Here is an 18,743-nt window from a genome sequence, read left to right on the forward strand (position 1 = left end):
AACAGGGAGCGGTTGCGGAGGAGACGAGGATGGAGAATCAATAATTAAAGGTCAGAGAAAGTGAGTGAGAGGCAGAGATGGAGAGATGAGAGCTCAGTTTGTCTTTGCTCACAGAATATGATCTTAATCCCACATTAACATGCGCCGCACCACGTCTGCTGCTCTCTCATCACACACGCCTGACACACCTGGAGATGTGTCAGACACGAGAGGGTTTCTACACGTTATGTAAGAAGTCCTTGAAGGTAACACGCTATGAAATGTATAGTCTCTGCACAACAATGTATAGTCTCTGCACAACAATGTATAGTCTCTGCACAACAATGTATAGTCTCTGCACAACAATGTATAGTCTCTGCACAACAATGTATAATCTCTACACAACAACTGCTCCACGAGACTGTGAATACAGAAGAAAGAACGAACGAGAGAAAGACAATGAAGTGGATTTTCAGTTTGTTGTAGGTGAATTTGGTGTATTATGGTATATTTCAACACATATGGATCATGGTGTCAGTCACATAAGCTTTCAGTCTCTAAATAAGATGTCATATCAATTCAATATTTGCAGTATATTTTCACAGTAATTGTAACTTGGCCCTGGAATGTGCTTTATTTGCCAACAACAATAACAACAACTACACAAAAATTGCTTGTTATCAATGGTAATTTGAATAAAAAATGTCTCTTTTACATTTGTACATCCCATATAATGTATTGATGTATCTGAAACCCTGCAGTATGTGTCAAAATCATATCCTTTCATTAGCTTCACCACACAATAATTTAAAAATACAGTCTTCACCTGCATGATTGCTCATTAGTTGTGGAATGTGCAAATGCGTATAGTGATTTTTGTTATGAGGTTAGATAAGACTAAGTATGTGTTTTTTAAGGTTAAGGCTTTGGGAGTCTTACTTAGGAACAGAATGCTCAAAATTGGCTTTGCTGACAGCACGATGTCCACCATGTACTAATACAACCTTTTACTTTACTGGAAGCAACAGCATCTCAAAGGAACTATTGCAACGCTATTGAATTACGTTGGCAAATTCTCCCCAAAGCGCGCTAATCCGAGCTAATTACTGTAAATCACTCCCTGCTCAGACCCTATGGAGCAGCGTTGACCCGTGGCCTCGGCCCCTGCCCATAATACGTGTTGTTTTATGACGCTCGGATCACGTTACCGCTGTGGGGCTCATGAACCCTAGTTACACGTGACCGATATGGTTCCACCTTGTGTCTGCTGCACACCGCGGTAAACGATGCCAGGTTAACACTGGGCTAACGACATAATCACGCCCGACCAGGGAGCGGCACAGGCGGGGTAATGGGCCCGTAATCAGCGGGCTAAAGCTAATAGGTGCAGGTGATTTACTCCAGTAAGACTTAGTGGTTTCTGGTGCAGTTTATGCCCCACAGGCTGAGGTTAAGCTAAATTATATCAGGGGAGAAATCAGGCAAGAGGAAGTGGACAAATAAGTGTCATTAAGACTGTACAGCGGCGCGTGTTTGCACAGAAGAGTGTTGTTAAGAAAGCGGCAGCAGAAACCACTTCAGAATCAGAATTAGTAAAGGTTTAATGCCAAAAAAGTAATAATAATAGCAATAAATGAATAAGAAAACAGGGCATGAATAACTAAATAACAATTTTCCCCCGAGCAGCAAAGGTGTAGTTCTCTGTGATCGCTCAAAACAACTTTCTTGCCAAAGAATGAAACGGTCTGAACTGAGAGAGACCTGAGAAGCTGATGACCCTTTGAGTTCACATCCCGTATTCGTTTTGCTTCAATTTCAAACTTGATTTTAATAATAGAAAAGGCTCAGCACAGAATAGATTTAATACCATAATGTAGTCTTGCGTAGGGAATGTCAGATTTTGAAGTACTCAATGTTCAACCCACCAACACTTTAAGACAAAAACATCTGAAGCACTTCATGAGAGAATGTACCAACATCGCCACGAGAGCTGCTCAGGACCTGCTCAGTCTGCTCAGGACCTGCTCAGTCTGCTCAGGACCTGCTCAGTCTGCTCAGGACCTGCTCAGTCTGCTCAGGACCTGCTCAGTCTGCTCAGGACCTGCTCAGTCTGCTCAGGACCTGCTCAGTCTGCTGTGCATCTCCATCTCACAGCCACTAACCACACCTCTGAGGACAGAGACAGGACATCTAACCACACCTCTGAGGACAGAGACAGGACATCTAACCACACCTTTGAGGACAGAGACAGGACATCTAACCAAACCTCTGAGGACAGGGACAGGACATCTAACCACACCTTTGAGGACAGGGACAGGACATCTAACCACACCTTTGAGGACAGGGACAGGACATCTAACCACACCTTTGAGGACAGAGACAGGACATCTAACCAAACCTCTGAGGACAGGGACGGGACATCTAACCACACCTTTGAGGACAGGGACAGGACATCTAACCACACCTTTGAGGACAGAGACAGGACATCTAACCACACCTTTGAGGACAGGGACAGGACATCTAACCACACCTTTGAGGACAGGGACGGAACATCTAACCACACCTTTGAGGACAGGGACAGGACATGTAACCACACCTTTGAGGACAGAGACAGGACATCTAACCACACCTTTGAGGACAGGGACGGGACATCTAACCACACCTTTGAGGACAGGGACGGGACATCTAACCACACCTTTGAGGACAGGGACAGGACATCTAACCACACCTTTGAGGACAGGGACAGGACATCTAACCACACCTTTGAGGACAGGGACGGGACATCTAACCACACCTTTGAGGACAGGGACAGGACATCTAACCACACCTTTGAGGACAGGGACAGGACATTTAACCACACCTTTGAGGAAAGGGACGGGACATCTAACCACACCTTTGAGGACAGGGACAGGACATCTAACCGCACCTTTGAGGACAGGGACAGGACATTTAACCACACCTTTGAGGACAGGGACAGGACATCTAACCACACCTTTGAGGACAGGGACAGGACATCTAACCACACCTTTGAGGACAGGGACAGGACATCTAACCACACCTTTGAGGACAGGGACAGGACATCTAACCACACCTTTGAGGACAGGGACAGGACATTTAACCACAGCTTTGAGGACAGGGACAGGACATCTAACCACACCTTTGAGGACAGGGACAGGACATCTAACCACACCTTTGAGGACAGGGACAGGACATTTAACCACAGCTTTGAGGACAGGGACAGGACATTTAACCACACCTTTGAGGACAGGGACAGGACATCTAACCACACCTTTGAGGACAGGGACAGGACATCTAACCACACCTTTGAGGACAGGGACAGGACATCTAACCACACCTTTGAGGACAGGGACAGGACATTTAACCACACCTTTGAGGACAGGGACAGGACATCTAACCACACCTTTGAGGACAGGGACAGGACATTTAACCACACCTTTGAGGACAGGGACAGGACATTTAACCACACCTTTGAGGACAGGGACAGGACATCTAACCACACCTTTGAGGACAGGGACAGGACATCTAACCACACCTTTGAGGACAGGGACAGGACATTTAACCACACCTTTGAGGACAGGGACAGGACATCTAACCACACCTTTGAGGACAGGGACAGGACATTTAACCACACCTTTGAGGACAGGGACAGGACATCTAACCACACCTTTGAGGACAGGGACAGGACATCTAACCACACCTTTGAGGACAGGGACAGGACATCTAACCAAACCTCTGAGGACAGGGACAGGACATCTAACCACACCTTTGAGGACAGGGACAGGACATCTAACCACACCTTTGAGGACAGGGACAGGACATCTAACCACACCTTTGAGGACAGGGACAGGACATTTAACCACACCTTTGAGGACAGGGACAGGACATTTAACCACACCTTTGAGGACAGGGACAGGACATCTAACCACACCTTTGAGGACAGGGACAGGACATCTAACCACACCTTTGAGGACAGGGACAGGACATCTAACCACACCTTTGAGGACAGGGACAGGACATCTAACCACACCTTTGAGGACAGGGACAGGACATTTAACCACACCTTTGAGGACAGGGACAGGACATTTAACCACACCTTTGAGGACAGGGACAGGACATCTAACCACACCTTTGAGGACAGGGACAGGACATCTAACCACACCTTTGAGGACAGGGACAGGACATCTAACCACACCTTTGAGGACAGGGACAGGACATCTAACCACACCTTTGAGGACAGGGACAGGACATCTAACCACACCTTTGAGGACAGGGACAGGACATTTAACCACACCTTTGAGGACAGGGACAGGACATTTAACCACACCTTTGAGGACAGGGACAGGACATTTAACCACACCTTTGAGGACAGGGACAGGACATTTAACCACACCTTTGAGGACAGGGACAGGACATTTAACCACACCTTTGAGGACAGGGACAGGACATCTAACCACACCTTTGAGGACAGGGACAGGACATCTAACCACACCTTTGAGGACAGGGACAGGACATTTAACCACACCTTTGAGGACAGGGACAGGACATCTAACCACACCTTTGAGGACAGGGACAGGACATCTAACCACACCTTTGAGGACAGGGACAGGACATCTAACCACACCTTTGAGGACAGGGACAGGACATCTAACCACACCTTTGAGGACAGGGACAGGACATTTAACCACACCTTTGAGGACAGGGACAGGACATCTAACCACACCTTTGAGGACAGGGACAGGACATTTAACCACACCTTTGAGGACAGGGACAGGACATCTAACCACACCTTTGAGGACAGGGACAGGACATCTAACCACACCTTTGAGGACAGGGACAGGACATTTAACCACACCTTTGAGGACAGGGACAGGACATTTAACCACACCTTTGAGGACAGGGACAGGACATTTAACCACACCTTTGAGGACAGGGACAGGACATTTAACCACACCTTTGAGGACAGGGACAGGACATTTAACCACACCTTTGAGGACAGGGACAGGACATCTAACCACACCTTTGAGGACAGGGACAGGACATCTAACCACACCTTTGAGGACAGGGACAGGACATTTAACCACACCTTTGAGGACAGGGAAGAACAGAGCCGTCAGTCAGAGGCTATTTGTCAGGAAAAATGATCCACCTCTGAACAGAAGGTGGATCACGTACACGTCCATCCTCAGGCTCTAAGCAAAACAAGGGAAACATTATAGGACGCTACGAGGAGTCAGACGACCCATCAGGGGTTGAACAAATCTGCTGAATATGACCAGGGCCACACCTTATAGTAGTAACAGATACTCCTTACTGTGAACTATAGCTTGTGTTAGTTTCAGTTTCCCCTCCCTTCAGACACATGTACAGCGACTCTCCAGTTCTCTGCAGATTAAGAATATTCATAAGTTTTATCCTCTATTAGAAGTGGAGGTTGCAGTCAAAACAAGGTAATTACATCATCTTCTTCCACTGTCTGATTTACAGTGGAAGAAAGAAACAAAAGGGTTTATTGTTAAAGACACACCAAGCTCCTGAGAAGTGCAAAGTAAAAAATGATGATATGAAGACTCTTATTCTCCAGTGGGTCACTCTGTTCCTCTGACTCAGTGGTTCTCAACATGGGGGTCCCCAGATGATATGAAGGAAACATTGAAAACTGTAATAGTCTTATACACGCTTCAAATCCAGTCATAAATGTAGATTCTGTATAGTTGGCTTGCAAAGGTAATTCATCTAGGTCTATATCTATATAAAATGAAACAATATCACTTTGGGGGCCATCTATTTTTCATGCCTGGGGGACACAAATGCCTATTATTGTCATTTTTTTGGGTCGCGAGTGAAAAAGGTTGAGAAGCACAGCTCTGACTCCGCTCGCTGTGTTCTGGGCCCACTCTCCACATGAGCCTCACATCCGCCGTCTGGACAGCACATTTCCTCTGAAGCAAACACACGGCGAGCACATTTCAATTACAAACACCAGGGACGCGTTTAATAGCGACATGGGGGCTATTACTTTGGGCCGTGGGTGGGAAGGTGGATGTATGTTTTTAAGTTTATCCATTGAGTCTTTCATCGGCTCCACAAACTTTCAAAATGTAAACGCATTTTCCTTACGTGTCCAATGCATCTGTCAGCAAATACTATAATCTGATAAGTTAAAGAGAATATAGTGGCACCTAAAAATACAATAAAAATAGATGGTAACACTACGACTTATGAACATCGAGCTGCTAATTTGCATGTTTGAAATTAGTTAGTTCAGTGTTAATAGCATTTATTCATCACATTTTAATATATTTTTGGAATAAATGTATTGTGCTGCTTATTAGATTAATTTCCTATTCATAAACCCCTTATTAGTATGATGTTAGGACAGTTCTGGGTAAAACTTTATAATGACTATATTAATATATAGTGAACAAATTGTTTATTAAGAATGATTCAGGATTAGTAATAACTTGAATAATCTCAATCTTTGATAAATGCTTAATAAACTATATGTTCATTATGACTTAAGTCTTTGTTCATGCTTTATTAAGGCAGATTGAGGTGTAGTTATTATAAAGTGGTGCATTTTGTTCACAAAAAAGCGTTAATATGTAAAGTACATTCCTTGTCGCACCACCCCTTAACAATATTAGAAATAGGACCATAAATGTCTTAATAACACACTAATAAGCAGCATGATGGCATTAGTAATTGTCTAATTAGCAGCAGAATAAAGTTAGGCAGAAAAAAAACATGAATAACACTGATTCAACCACTTTAAAACCTGAAAATTATCAGCTAGTTAAATACTAATAAGTGTAAAGTTTGTTGCTAATCTTTACTGTAATATTTCATTTGTAAGGAAAATAAACGACTGTCAGGATTATCTTTAGCTAACTTTAAATTCCAATAAAAACAAATGTAAAAACTCCTATCATGACCTCTCGGTGCGTGGAGCGTCCACGCGCAGCTGCCATTTCAAAATAAGAGTCTCTGGGGAGCGGCCGCCGCCCGTCGCACATGAGTGATTAGACCGGAGGTGACAGCCCCATCCCCAAACTCTCACAGGCAAATAAAGACCAGCAGAGGAGAGCGCGACCCCTGTGCCACCCCCACGTGACCCCTCCCCGAGGCATGTCAGAGGTGACCTTCTGGAGGGATCAAAGGTCAAAGTCTTAAAACATGAAGCTTAGAATGAAGGTGTCCATCGGAGCAACTTGAGGCCATCTGCAGGAATCCGGTGCCATAGCAACTTCATTAAATGTTAACTATTTCTTAGAGGTCAGTGCTTGTTGTTGGTACTTTTTCTCGTGGGGAATTTGTGGTTTTCTTTTTGATAGAATAAGATTTGTCAAAAAAAGCAACTTCTACGACATAGACACACATTAAATTAAGATACATAAGTGTTTTGTTATTTGTATAATTGACCACATGGTTTTTAGCAATATTGTACATTTAGAAAGGATTTACCGTGATCGACCAGATTCAGGATTATTGCATAAGTGGCGCATGTTATTTCAATATTATAATAGTTTATTGTGATATTTTCTGTAGCAAATATATCACATTGAATTGTTTTTATCTTATTGTGACAGACCGATCCCGAGCAGAAATGTCTGACTTTAAAGATAATCAATGTGCTCTGCAGAGGCATTGGATGATGCTGTGGCATAATGGGCTTCTTGCCACACAGTGAGAAGGTCATAGGTTTCATTCCCAGACCTGGTGGAGACACTTGTCTGCAGAGCTTGTATGTTCTTCGAGTGTCCGTTTCGTTGGGAGAGGTTGATCATCATAAGAACTTTGATTTCTGGAAAAAAAACAGTGCCAAATGTGGTCTCAAAAGACAACATTGAGAGTAAAATAGATGTTATTATGGGCACAAAAACAACATGATAGATTCCAATTCATTCCAATAAGAAACGCCAGGAAACACTAAGTAAGAGAAATGAGTAAAGGGACAATATCACCAATGTGCCAGCTGTGTTCTGAAGTTAAAACATCTGAGCGCAACAGGAGGGAATCAATCCAGTTTGAAACAGTTTGAGTGGAGGAGTCTTCAGCTAAACGCACACGGACCAACCAACCGGCTCAAAATGATCTGATCACATCCACAAGTTCCACACCAGAAGAGATTTCACTCCTCCCCAGTCGCCAAAGGATTTTAAAATATGTATTCATGAGAGCACGGAGCGGCACCCAGGCAGAAAAAGATTGAAGCCGGCTGGATAAAATTAATCTTTCCGCACAAATGTCTATAGAAAATTGGGGCCTATACGAGGTTTATAAGAGCGGTTTCAATCGGGCTAGTTTCCTTGTTTGATTAACGAGGAAGAGATAAGAAAATCTATAGAAAAGGGACAATTAAGTTAACTAAACATATTGAATCAAAAGATAAGGAAGCAATTTTAGTCTAGACATAAAGGGGAAATAGATGATCAAGAGTGTGTGTTGAGTAGTGGTCGGCCATGTTAATGTGTCCCCTTGTCATGGTCCGTCTGGTGCCGCCGCCCACGGACTGCAGGACCCCAGAGAAGGTCCCAGAAAGAGCAGTCCCGCACCCCTCAGCCCTGCACCCCTGCCCCCCTGCCCCCCCGCCCTGTCTGCTTCCGGTCCCTTCTGTGTGGCTGCTGAGTCAGGAGCTGGGCAGGTGGACAGTTACTTGAGTAAACTCACAAATCTCTATTAAAACTGTGTTCAATAGAATTTTTCCTATTTCCTTTTTGATATTTTGGTTTGTTAATCAAGGTATGTTTTTTATGTAAGCCTGCTTTCACATGAATTGATTTATAGTCAATAAATAGATAGTGTAGGTTTACTTTTACTTAAACATTTTGTAACATTCCCTGTCTGTGCCGTTAGATAAGAAGTAAATGTTCACATTATTGCACATTATTGTACGTTTTCTTGAGAATGGGGCACCTGACTTCTTCTTTTTTGTAAATATTGTGTAGATACAGATTCAGTTGAAGTCATCTGGACACTGTTTGAGATTGACTCTTGGATCAGAGTCGAAACCTCTTGTTTTCTTCCGAAGAAGCGACCACTATGGCAAAATCCACAAGGACAAACACAGCAACACAGGCCTTGTTCACACCTCCTTTTCTCTAGCGCAAGTGATTTGATACTGTTTTAGTGGATGCTGAACCTCAACAGCTTTATTTTGTATTTTTGAAAGTGTGCCGTCGCTCAAAAAAGGTTGAAAAACACAACTTTACACGACCGACTGCGCCATAAGCATCAGGGACACAGTGAACATGTTCCTTTTAAATGTCCTTTTTGTTTTTGATGGCCATCCGCTTTGCAACTCAGAACTAAAGTAGACCTGGACGTGATGTAAAACACCTTGTCCAGGCTAAAAGGTGAATGAAATGACCTGACATTCTGCGAGAAAGTGACATCTAAACAAAACAGGAAACAAAACACCTGTAAACATCCACAGCCCATACGTTTTCCCACATCAGTGCAAAGGGAGCGGCTTGTATAACTACTGGAGACATGTGCCACTCAGAGGACGATGCACCAGAGGAAGTCACACCTGTTTGATTGTTCTCTCACCTCCTTTTCGTGCCCTGTTTGAGGGACTGGCCACTCTGTCCCGTAGACTTCAATAAGTGCTGCGCTTTCCCCCCCCCCCGTTCTCTTTATGTTCTGCCTGCGAGGAACAAACACGCATTGTGTTTGAGCTCCGCTGCAGCTCTCACGCTTTTACAGACTCCTCACTTCATTGTGAAGAGTCCTGTTCTGTGAGTGCAGCTATTCAGTGCGGTTTGTTGTCAGCGGTTCCAGCACAGAGTCTGAAGTTATGATGAAAGATGTGCGAAATTTACATCAAACTCGCGCATTTTCACAGCGCAAACTCGTGATGGTGGACAATGTGTCTCAAATGATCAGAATCAGAAAAAAGAAAGGGTTTATTGCCGTCAATGAACAGAATTCACAAACATAGGAACTTGCTTTGGTGATTTGATGATAAAACAACCTATATAAGACAAAAGGAAAAACAGTTCAAATCTACTATAGGATAAGAATAAGAATAGACTATAAGAGGAAAAATCAATCAATCAATTATGAGCAGATTATCTTCATTACAATAATAATCTTACAGCAAAAGAACATGTTATTCTGTCATCTGGTCTGGGAAAAGGTTTAACTCATCCAACTATCTTCTTCATAACTTAGTTTAAAGTTTCATTGGTGACAGTTGTATATTTGTTGTATTTGTCTTTCACCAATTACAATACATGTTTTGTTCAGTAGTAACTTTCTACAATTATCTGTTTTACGGTAGCATATAGCTCAAAAAATACAGTAATAGAAGCGTCGGGAACTCTGAAGGACACAACAGTATTCAGCGAAGAGTTATTTGGAGAGAAGAACTTTCGTATAAGATAAGATATTCCTTTATTGTCCACACATGGGGAAATGTCAGTGTTGCAACGCAGTAGATCCAGAGGAAAAGGACAGATAACTTATAGGAAGTTTAAAAAAAACACACTTAATAGAAGAACTCTTATAAACAAAACAAAAAACTCTTATTAACAAAACTCCTCTTATATCTTAATAGGGAATGGAGGAAAAAATAAACAAATAAAATAAAAACATAAATATAAAAATAAAATAGAATAATAATAAAAATGAAAGTAAATAATAATAAAATAAAGTAAAGTAAAAATAGCTAGCATAAGACTAAATAATACTAATACTAATGGTAAGCAAACACTCTTATTTTCATCGGTTATATGCACATGAATATGACGGTATTGCACATGGTTAAGTCAGTATTGCACATGGTTAAGTCAGTATTGCACATGAATATGATGGTATTGCACATGGTTAAGTCAGTATTGCACATGGTTAAGTCAGTATTGCACATGAATTTGATGGTATTGCACATGGTTAAGTCAGTATTGCACATGAATATGACGGTATTGCACATGGTTAAGTCAGTATTACACATGAATATGACAGTATTACACATGGTTAAGTCAGTATTGCACATGAATATGACGGTATTACACATGGTTAAGTCAGTATTGCACATGTTCAGGGCAGTATTACACATGGTTAAGTCAGTATTGCACATGAATATGACGGTATTACACATGGTTAAGTCAGTATTGCACATGTTCAGGGCTAGCAGTGTTCAGTGTACAGTCTGACAGCAGCAGGACCTGCAGAACCTCTCCCTCACACAACGAGGGTGGATCAGTCTCTCACTGAAGCTGCTCTATGTTGTTCTTGTGGAAAATATGTCATAGTTTGACCTGTTATCATGAAAATCTATGTAACTATTCAATCCTCATTCCTCATTCCTCCTCACAGCGTGGCTTGGATGCGCCTGGGATGTTTTCCTGATGGTGAAACAGTAGGATCACCACATCAAGGCCGGCTCACGGTTACGAAAAAAATAAAAAAATGAATAAAAATGCTGCAGACACAACAAAGGGCGCCGCGATCTGCGTGAAGGCTGATTAGATACAACCTGCTGTCTGCTCGGAATGCACGGCCTCACTTCCCTGCTCTGCATCTGTTGTTGTTGTGGCGCACTCGGCTGAGAGAATGATGAATCAATCTCCCATTTTAATGATCACGTTGGAGCAGAAATTAAATGCCCTGATTGCATCTAACTCAAGTAATTACACATAGAATATATAGCGTATCAAATGCATTATATCTAGAAGTGTTTTAGATGTTGGAAGACTGTACTTTGTTTGTGCTTTTCCCTGATCATTGCGTCAAAATGAGACACATTTCCAAAGGGGCAAACCAGCTACATTATGACTTGTGTTGGGAAGTAACTATGTACATGTACCTAAAATATACATCAGAATACTAATGTCAAGTAACTGCTTTCCAGTGTTGTTACTCTTTAATTTGATGATATTCAGAAAACAATTGCTTTCCTAAAATCTAAGAAATACATTACGATTTCTTGATCATTAAATTTAATTATTCAGAATACAGTACTCTGATTGGACAAAATTGGTATTCAGTATTCTGTAATTAAATGCAGTTCTTCCCAACGCTGATTATGACGCACAAATATTTGAATACATTAACACCACAATGTAGAGCGGGTGGATGACTGTGCAGTGACAGGATGTGACCGCTCAGATGTATTATCTATATTTATCTATTTTATTTCCATTTTTCACAATTTAATACATTAAACAACAAAATCAAACAGGGCAAGACCAAAGAGAACAAAACAAGTAAAATGAAAAATGAATAAAATGAATAAAATGAATAAAATGAATAAAATGAATAAAATGAATAAAATGAATAAAATAAATAAGATAAATAAGATGAATAAAATGAATAAAATGAATAAAATAAATACAATAAATGCAATGAATGCAATAAATGCAATAAACAAAATGAATAAAATGAATAAAATGAATAAAATGAATAAAATGAATAAAATGAATAAAATGAAAATAAAACAGCGAGGGCATCCAAGGAAAATAAAATTAAGACAAATATAAAAGTCCCATTTTGACCAAAGTTGATCGTTTTCAAATTAAGTCATAATGTCTTCTTCTTTTCATTTTCCGATGTCAGTTGTGGTGTCGGTCCAGGTTTGGTCAGATAAAATTTGCATTCCATTTGCCGCTTGTTTATTCTACACACTCCAAACCACAGTCCAAGAGTCCAGTGTCACACATGTGAATTAAAGTGGTCATTCTCTCACATTAGGAGAGAAAAACAACACTCTTCAGCCTCATCTTCCTCACCATCATCACCATCATCACCATCATCATCAGCAGGAGCATGTTGGCCCCTGCCCTCGCCCCCGCCTCAGAAACACCCCCCGGTCTGCACGAGCCGTGTGCGCGCGCTCCCACAATAACACTATTGACGTCACGAGCCATCGTTGGACACGCGCTGCCTTCACGTGCCAGTGTCGGTGTCAGAATTTGGAGTGTTCCATGTGATTGTTCTTAGTGTGTGCAGATGTCAGCACTGAAAGTAATGATGAAAGAACATTTGTGTAATATAAACCCAATAAAAGCAAGTAAAAAGGCTTTCACTGCTCTATCCAGCCAGCTTTTTAGTCTTATTAGGATTTTAGTTTATGTTCGCTCGGCTAGTGTTTCTCAAAGTGTGGCCCGTGTACCACTGGCTGTCTCTGATGTCGTGGACTCTCTGCAGTTTGAGTTGCTTATTTGTTATTTTTTAGAGACATTTCGATTACTGTTTTTGTCCTCCTTTGGTTTTGGAACCACATTATCCACGGTTTAATCTAATTTTGGGGGTTAGGGTTTCTCTAAAAAGACTTAATATTGCCTAGATTTGGTGGAAAGTCAATATTATCTTGTACTTGGTGTGAAAAATTGAAAATGTACTTTTAGTAGCTTTTAACCATATCATAATTGTTCCTCCTTAAACCACTCAAAGTTGTATTTAGAGTGATTCATGCGTATTTGAGTTATTTATTTTCTTATTCTCGTTGTGAATAAGACGCTATTTCTCCGTAAGTCCCGGTCTTCACCACTCCCCGTGACACGCCCACTTCTCTTTACTTACTTTGTTCAGCTCAAACAGTGACACACGTAGGATTCTGCAGCGTCATGTAGCCATTTTGGCACAAATGAAAAAAAAACACACCAAACATTCCTTTGTTTGCTATCGTGAACTGCAGCTCTCCAATTGTGCCGTAAAAAGGACTTATTTTTTAAACAACAACAACGCTTTTATTTTAGTCTAATAAAGCGTAGATAGGTTTCATTTATGAAGGCAGTGTCAAATTTTAGTCCATGTTTTTTTCCAGGCTATTTTAAATGTGTAGTTGACGATGTTATTTGTTAGGGTTAGGGTTAAGGCAGCAGGACCACGCTTCAACCTCTTACTTCTCCAGCAACCACACCTCCACTCTTTAACCACGCCTCTCATTACCCAGAAGGCCTATATATATATATATACAGGCCAATCCCAGCATCTCTTGTTGTCTCTGCTCTCTCGACCCCGCCCTCCCACCCCATGTCTCTATCATCTCCACCTTAACACATCACCATCTACGAAGGGGGGGTTCTGAATGGGCTGGGCTGATTACCCGAGACAGAGCCCCCGTCCTGAGTCTCCACCCAGCCAACTCTCATCGCTCCATCATCGCTCCATCATCGCTCCATCATCGCTCTAGCATCGGCCCGTCATCGGTCCATCATCGGTCCATCATCGGTCCATCATCGGTCCATCATCGCTCCATCATCGCTCCATCATCGCTCCAGCATCGCTCCATCATCGCTCCAGCATCGCTCTAGCATCGGCCCGTCATCGCTCCATCATCGCTCCATCATCGCTCCATCATCGCTCCATCATCGCTCCAGCATCGCTCCAGCATCGCTCCAGCATCGCTCTAGCATCGGCCCGTCATCGCTCCATCATCGCTCCATCATCGCTCCATCATCGCTCCATCATCGCTCCAGCATCGCTCCATCATCGCTCCAGCATCGCTCTAGCATCGGCCCGTCATCGGCCCGTCATCGGTCCATCATCGGTCCATCATCGCTCCATCATCGCTCCATCATCGCTCCAGCATCGCTCCATCATCGCTCCAGCATCGCTCTAGCATCGGCCCGTCATCGCTCCATCATCGCTCCATCATCGCTCCATCATCGCTCCATCATCGCTCCAGCATCGCTCCATCATCGCTCCAGCATCGCTCTAGCATCGGCCCGTCATCGGCCCGTCATCGGTCCATCATCGGTCCATCATCGGTCCATCATCGGTCCATCATCACTCCATCATCGCTCCATCATCGCTCCAGCATCGCTCCAGCATCGCTCTAGCATCGGCCCGTCATCGCTCCATCATCGCTCCATCATCGCTCCATCATCGCTCCAGCATCGCTCCATCATCGCTCCAGCATCGCTCTAGCATCGGCCCGTCATCGGCCCGTCATCGGTCCATCATCGGTCCATCATCGGTCCATCATCGCTCCATCATCGCTCCATCATCGCTCCAGCATCGCTCCATCATCGCTCCAGCATCGCTCTAGCATCGGCCCGTCATCGCTCCATCATCGCTCCATCATCGCTCCATCATCGCTCCATCATCGCTCCATCATCGCTCCAGCATCGCTCTAGCATCGGCCCGTCATCGGCCCGTCATCGGTCCATCATCGGTCCATCATCGGTCCATCATCGGTCCATCATCGCTCCATCATCGCTCCATCATCGCTCCAGCATCGCTCCATCATCGCTCCAGCATCGCTCTAGCATCGGCCCGTCATCGCTCCATCATCGCTCCATCATCGCTCCATCATCGCTCCATCATCGCTCCAGCATCGCTCTAGCATCGGCCCGTCATCGGCCCGTCATCGGTCCATCATCGGTCCATCATCGGTCCATCATCGGTCCATCATCGCTCCATCATCGCTCCATCATCGCTCCAGCATCGCTCCATCATCGCTCCAGCATCGCTCTAGCATCGGCCCGTCATCGCTCCATCATCGCTCCATCATCGCTCCATCATCGCTCCATCATCGCTCCAGCATCGCTCCATCATCGCTCCAGCATCGCTCTAGCATCGGCCCGTCATCGGCCCGTCATCGGTCCATCATCGGTCCATCATCGGTCCATCATCGGTCCATCATCACTCCATCATCGCTCCATCATCGCTCCAGCATCGCTCCAGCATCGCTCTAGCATCGGCCCGTCATCGCTCCATCATCGCTCCATCATCGCTCCATCATCGCTCCATCATCGCTCCATCATCGCTCCAGCATCGCTCCATCATCGCTCCAGCATCGCTCTAGCATCGGCCCGTCATCGCTCCATCATCGCTCCATCATTGCTCCATCATCGCTCCATCATCGCTCCATCATTGCTCCAGCATCGGTCCGTCGTCGCTCCATCATCGCTCCATCATCGCTCCGTCTTCGCTCCGTCATCGCTCCAGCATCGCTCCGTCATCGCTCCAGCATCGCTCCGTCATCGCTCCGTCATCGCTCCGTCATCGCTCCGTCATCGCTCCATCATCGCTCCAGCATCGCTCCGTCATCGCTCCGTCATCGCTCCATCATCGCTCCAGCATCGCTCCAGCATCGCTCCATCGTCGCTCCATCATCGCTCCATCTTCGCTCCATCATCGCTCCATCATCGCTCCAGCATCGCTCCATCATCACTATTGTCAACAAACATTTGTTCGTATTCCATAGTTGTGGCGTGGTCTTTGCCAGTGAACTTGCATCTAAAGGGGATTAATAAAAGCAAAAATGTATATATGTATGTATGTATATATATATATATATATATATATATATATGCTTTAACGTCCAAGAGGGATTAATTAATAAACCCAAATGTATATATGTATGCATTAACGTCCAAGAGGAATGAACAAAAGCCTACATACGTTCTAACCCATGACTCGAGTCTAATTGGACGCGGGTTCGGAGGAAGACGCGCACCTTTTGCCTACGTCACGCGGTGGGTTGCCTCTGAACTCCGCCCACGCGAAGCCGCGCGCGCCGCCTTGTTTCTCCCACGGTCCTTGAACGCACCGCGCTGCAAACCTGCGAGAAGCGCAGCCTGAAGCGCAGACAGAGGAGCGCGCCTGGGCACGACGGCCATCTTAGGCACACACGCACCTCCCGGATTTATTCTTCTGGTTTAATAAGCGACACATCCAAGCCGGAGCTGACGGGGGGAGAAGTGCCGACTGTAGGCATCGTTTTTCCACTTCGCCGCGGTTCAAACTCGAGGTCGGGATGCGGGTCCGAGGGAATAAACATTTTGCATCCGCCGGATTGGTCCTCGGACTGTTGTTATGCGCGGCGCAGGCGGCTAAAGGTAACTAAGCTGGGGATTTGTACCGTGTCTCTCCCGTGTTTGCCTGTCGTCTCGTGCTATTGCGGTGCTATTCCCGCACAAACAACAATACAAACATATACAACATTTGCGCTGGTATTGCGGGTGGTGCGTGTCCAGGAGCCTGCACAGGGATGGTCCGCTGCGCATGGATGGGGCCGGTCCGCAGCAAGTGCACCTCGCTACAATTAGATCCATCACCAAGCCCGGCAATATAAATAAGACCGTACACATACTTCTTATTATATGACGGGTACATGTGTATTTTTGAACTCTTAACACTTCGCGTTAAAAATAATTCCAGCTCACCGAATGACCTCCTGTGCCATTTGCATCCCGTCTATTCCTGGGTCGTTGTCTCTGTCCCACCGGTGTAAATAATGCATTAAACCTCCTGTAATAGTATTCAACTCGTTAATACAAATATTTATCATCATTTATCATTTTTTCATTTTCCTATTTCTATTGAAGTCCACGTATGGTCATCTTTAGCCACAGTAGGAGAGTCGTAGGCCTAATGCTGTGCCTGGCTACGCATTGCAGATGATCCCTTCTGTTGTGTTGATGCTGTGGATTAAATATATATATGATGTGATCACCATCAGTGGCAGGTCATGTGTGGGGTTTACGTGGCCACTGTTTGTGCACTAAAGGAAGGAGCTGGATTCACCTGCTCCACCTCCATTCAAACACATCACATTGTGCCACATGGATTTAGTGGTCTTTAATACCACTTTGATTCTTGTTCATTCTTGCTTTATGAGGCTTGTCCTGATTTGGATTTGGTTTAGACCTTCATAGTTAGGCCTGTCATGATAATTACCCACTGTATTTATTTACTTATTGTTCAATAAATAATAGCCGGGACAATATTTTGGGTGGGCTCAATATATTGTGTGAACATTTTTCTCTGTGATTTCTTCCTATTTTCTTTCATTCTTTAATTTAGTTTATTCATTTTGAGGGTGCGACTGCGACGAGTTGGCCACTGTCCAGGGTGTACCCCGCCTAAGGCCCGAAGTCACTGGGATAGGCTCCAGTCACCCGCGACCCCGAAAGGGAACAAGCGGTAGAAAATGGATGGATGGATAGTTTTGATGGCTTAATACGTTCCTTTTATCACTCATTATTTGTTGCAGCATGTTCTTAATGATATTATCTGTTTAGTAAAGGGTTTACTGGGATTATTGGGTTTATTGTGACTGTGTAAGTAGCCCTGGAGTTTCAGTATTGTTTATTGTGGATTTTTTTTCTGTGATAATTTATTGCAATTTATCCTATTTAGTCTTTTTTTAACATCAAAATCTCTTGTGGGTGCAGAGGGTGTAGAGGCAGGTGCGTGTCAAGTCACAGGTTATTTAAGAAGGCGATTTACTGAGCTGCTTTTCAGTATTCCTGTCACACCCTTTGAATGAAATAACACCGTGAAACGTATATGTTCCAGTGAATAATGAGACTCCAGTAGCCTCCTTCTTCGTGCGACCATATATTTGTCCCGTTGCTAAGTCCAGGAGCAGAGAATTCACCGTTGACCCTCCGCGTTGCTAATGCAATGGTTTATGTCTTTCTTTATTAATCCTGGCGGTGTTTCAAGCCTTCTTTTTTACCCTGTCATGATTTGTGTGCGTTGGAGGTGCACCTGCTGGCCTTTACGTTCCTATCTGCAAAGGCATGGGAGAAATTGCCAGGTTGGTGCAGCTTATCTTCACTCATCCAAAGGTCACCGTGTGCAATTATTGAGGAAATGAATTAGAGTTATTTATATGACATTATCCCCTTTAATTGCATCCAGGGTTTGCACGAAAAGTTGTGTTACAAAGCTATTACCACCTTCATTTATAATAACTGGCTTATAATCACTTTGTCCTCGTTTTTAATCCTATGACATCATATGCTATAGTATTCAGTGCAGTTAATGGACAGTTTGCTTGTGATGTT

The 18,743-nt window shown here is 43.9% G+C and overlaps 1 protein-coding gene across 4 annotated transcripts in view; it reads left to right on the plus strand.

The window, feature by feature from the left end:
• The first annotated feature begins 16,623 nt into the window (after positions 1–16,623).
• Positions 16,624–18,743, plus strand: part of clstn1 (calsyntenin 1) — a 53,371-nt gene continuing 51,251 nt past the window's right edge. For all 4 annotated transcript variants that reach the window (XM_072450151.1, XM_072450153.1, XM_072450152.1 and 1 more), the window contains exon 1: positions 16,624–16,787. In XM_072450151.1, the coding sequence (XP_072306252.1) occupies positions 16,706–16,787 (82 nt within the window). In that variant the 5' untranslated portion in view covers positions 16,624–16,705. The remainder of the gene's footprint in view (positions 16,788–18,743) is intronic.

Source organism: Eucyclogobius newberryi, unplaced genomic scaffold (assembly GCF_026437365.1).
Source record: "Eucyclogobius newberryi isolate DKJ021-1_F unplaced genomic scaffold, fEucNew1.0.hap1 SCAF_17, whole genome shotgun sequence".
Lineage (NCBI taxonomy): Eukaryota > Metazoa > Chordata > Actinopteri > Gobiiformes > Gobiidae > Eucyclogobius > Eucyclogobius newberryi.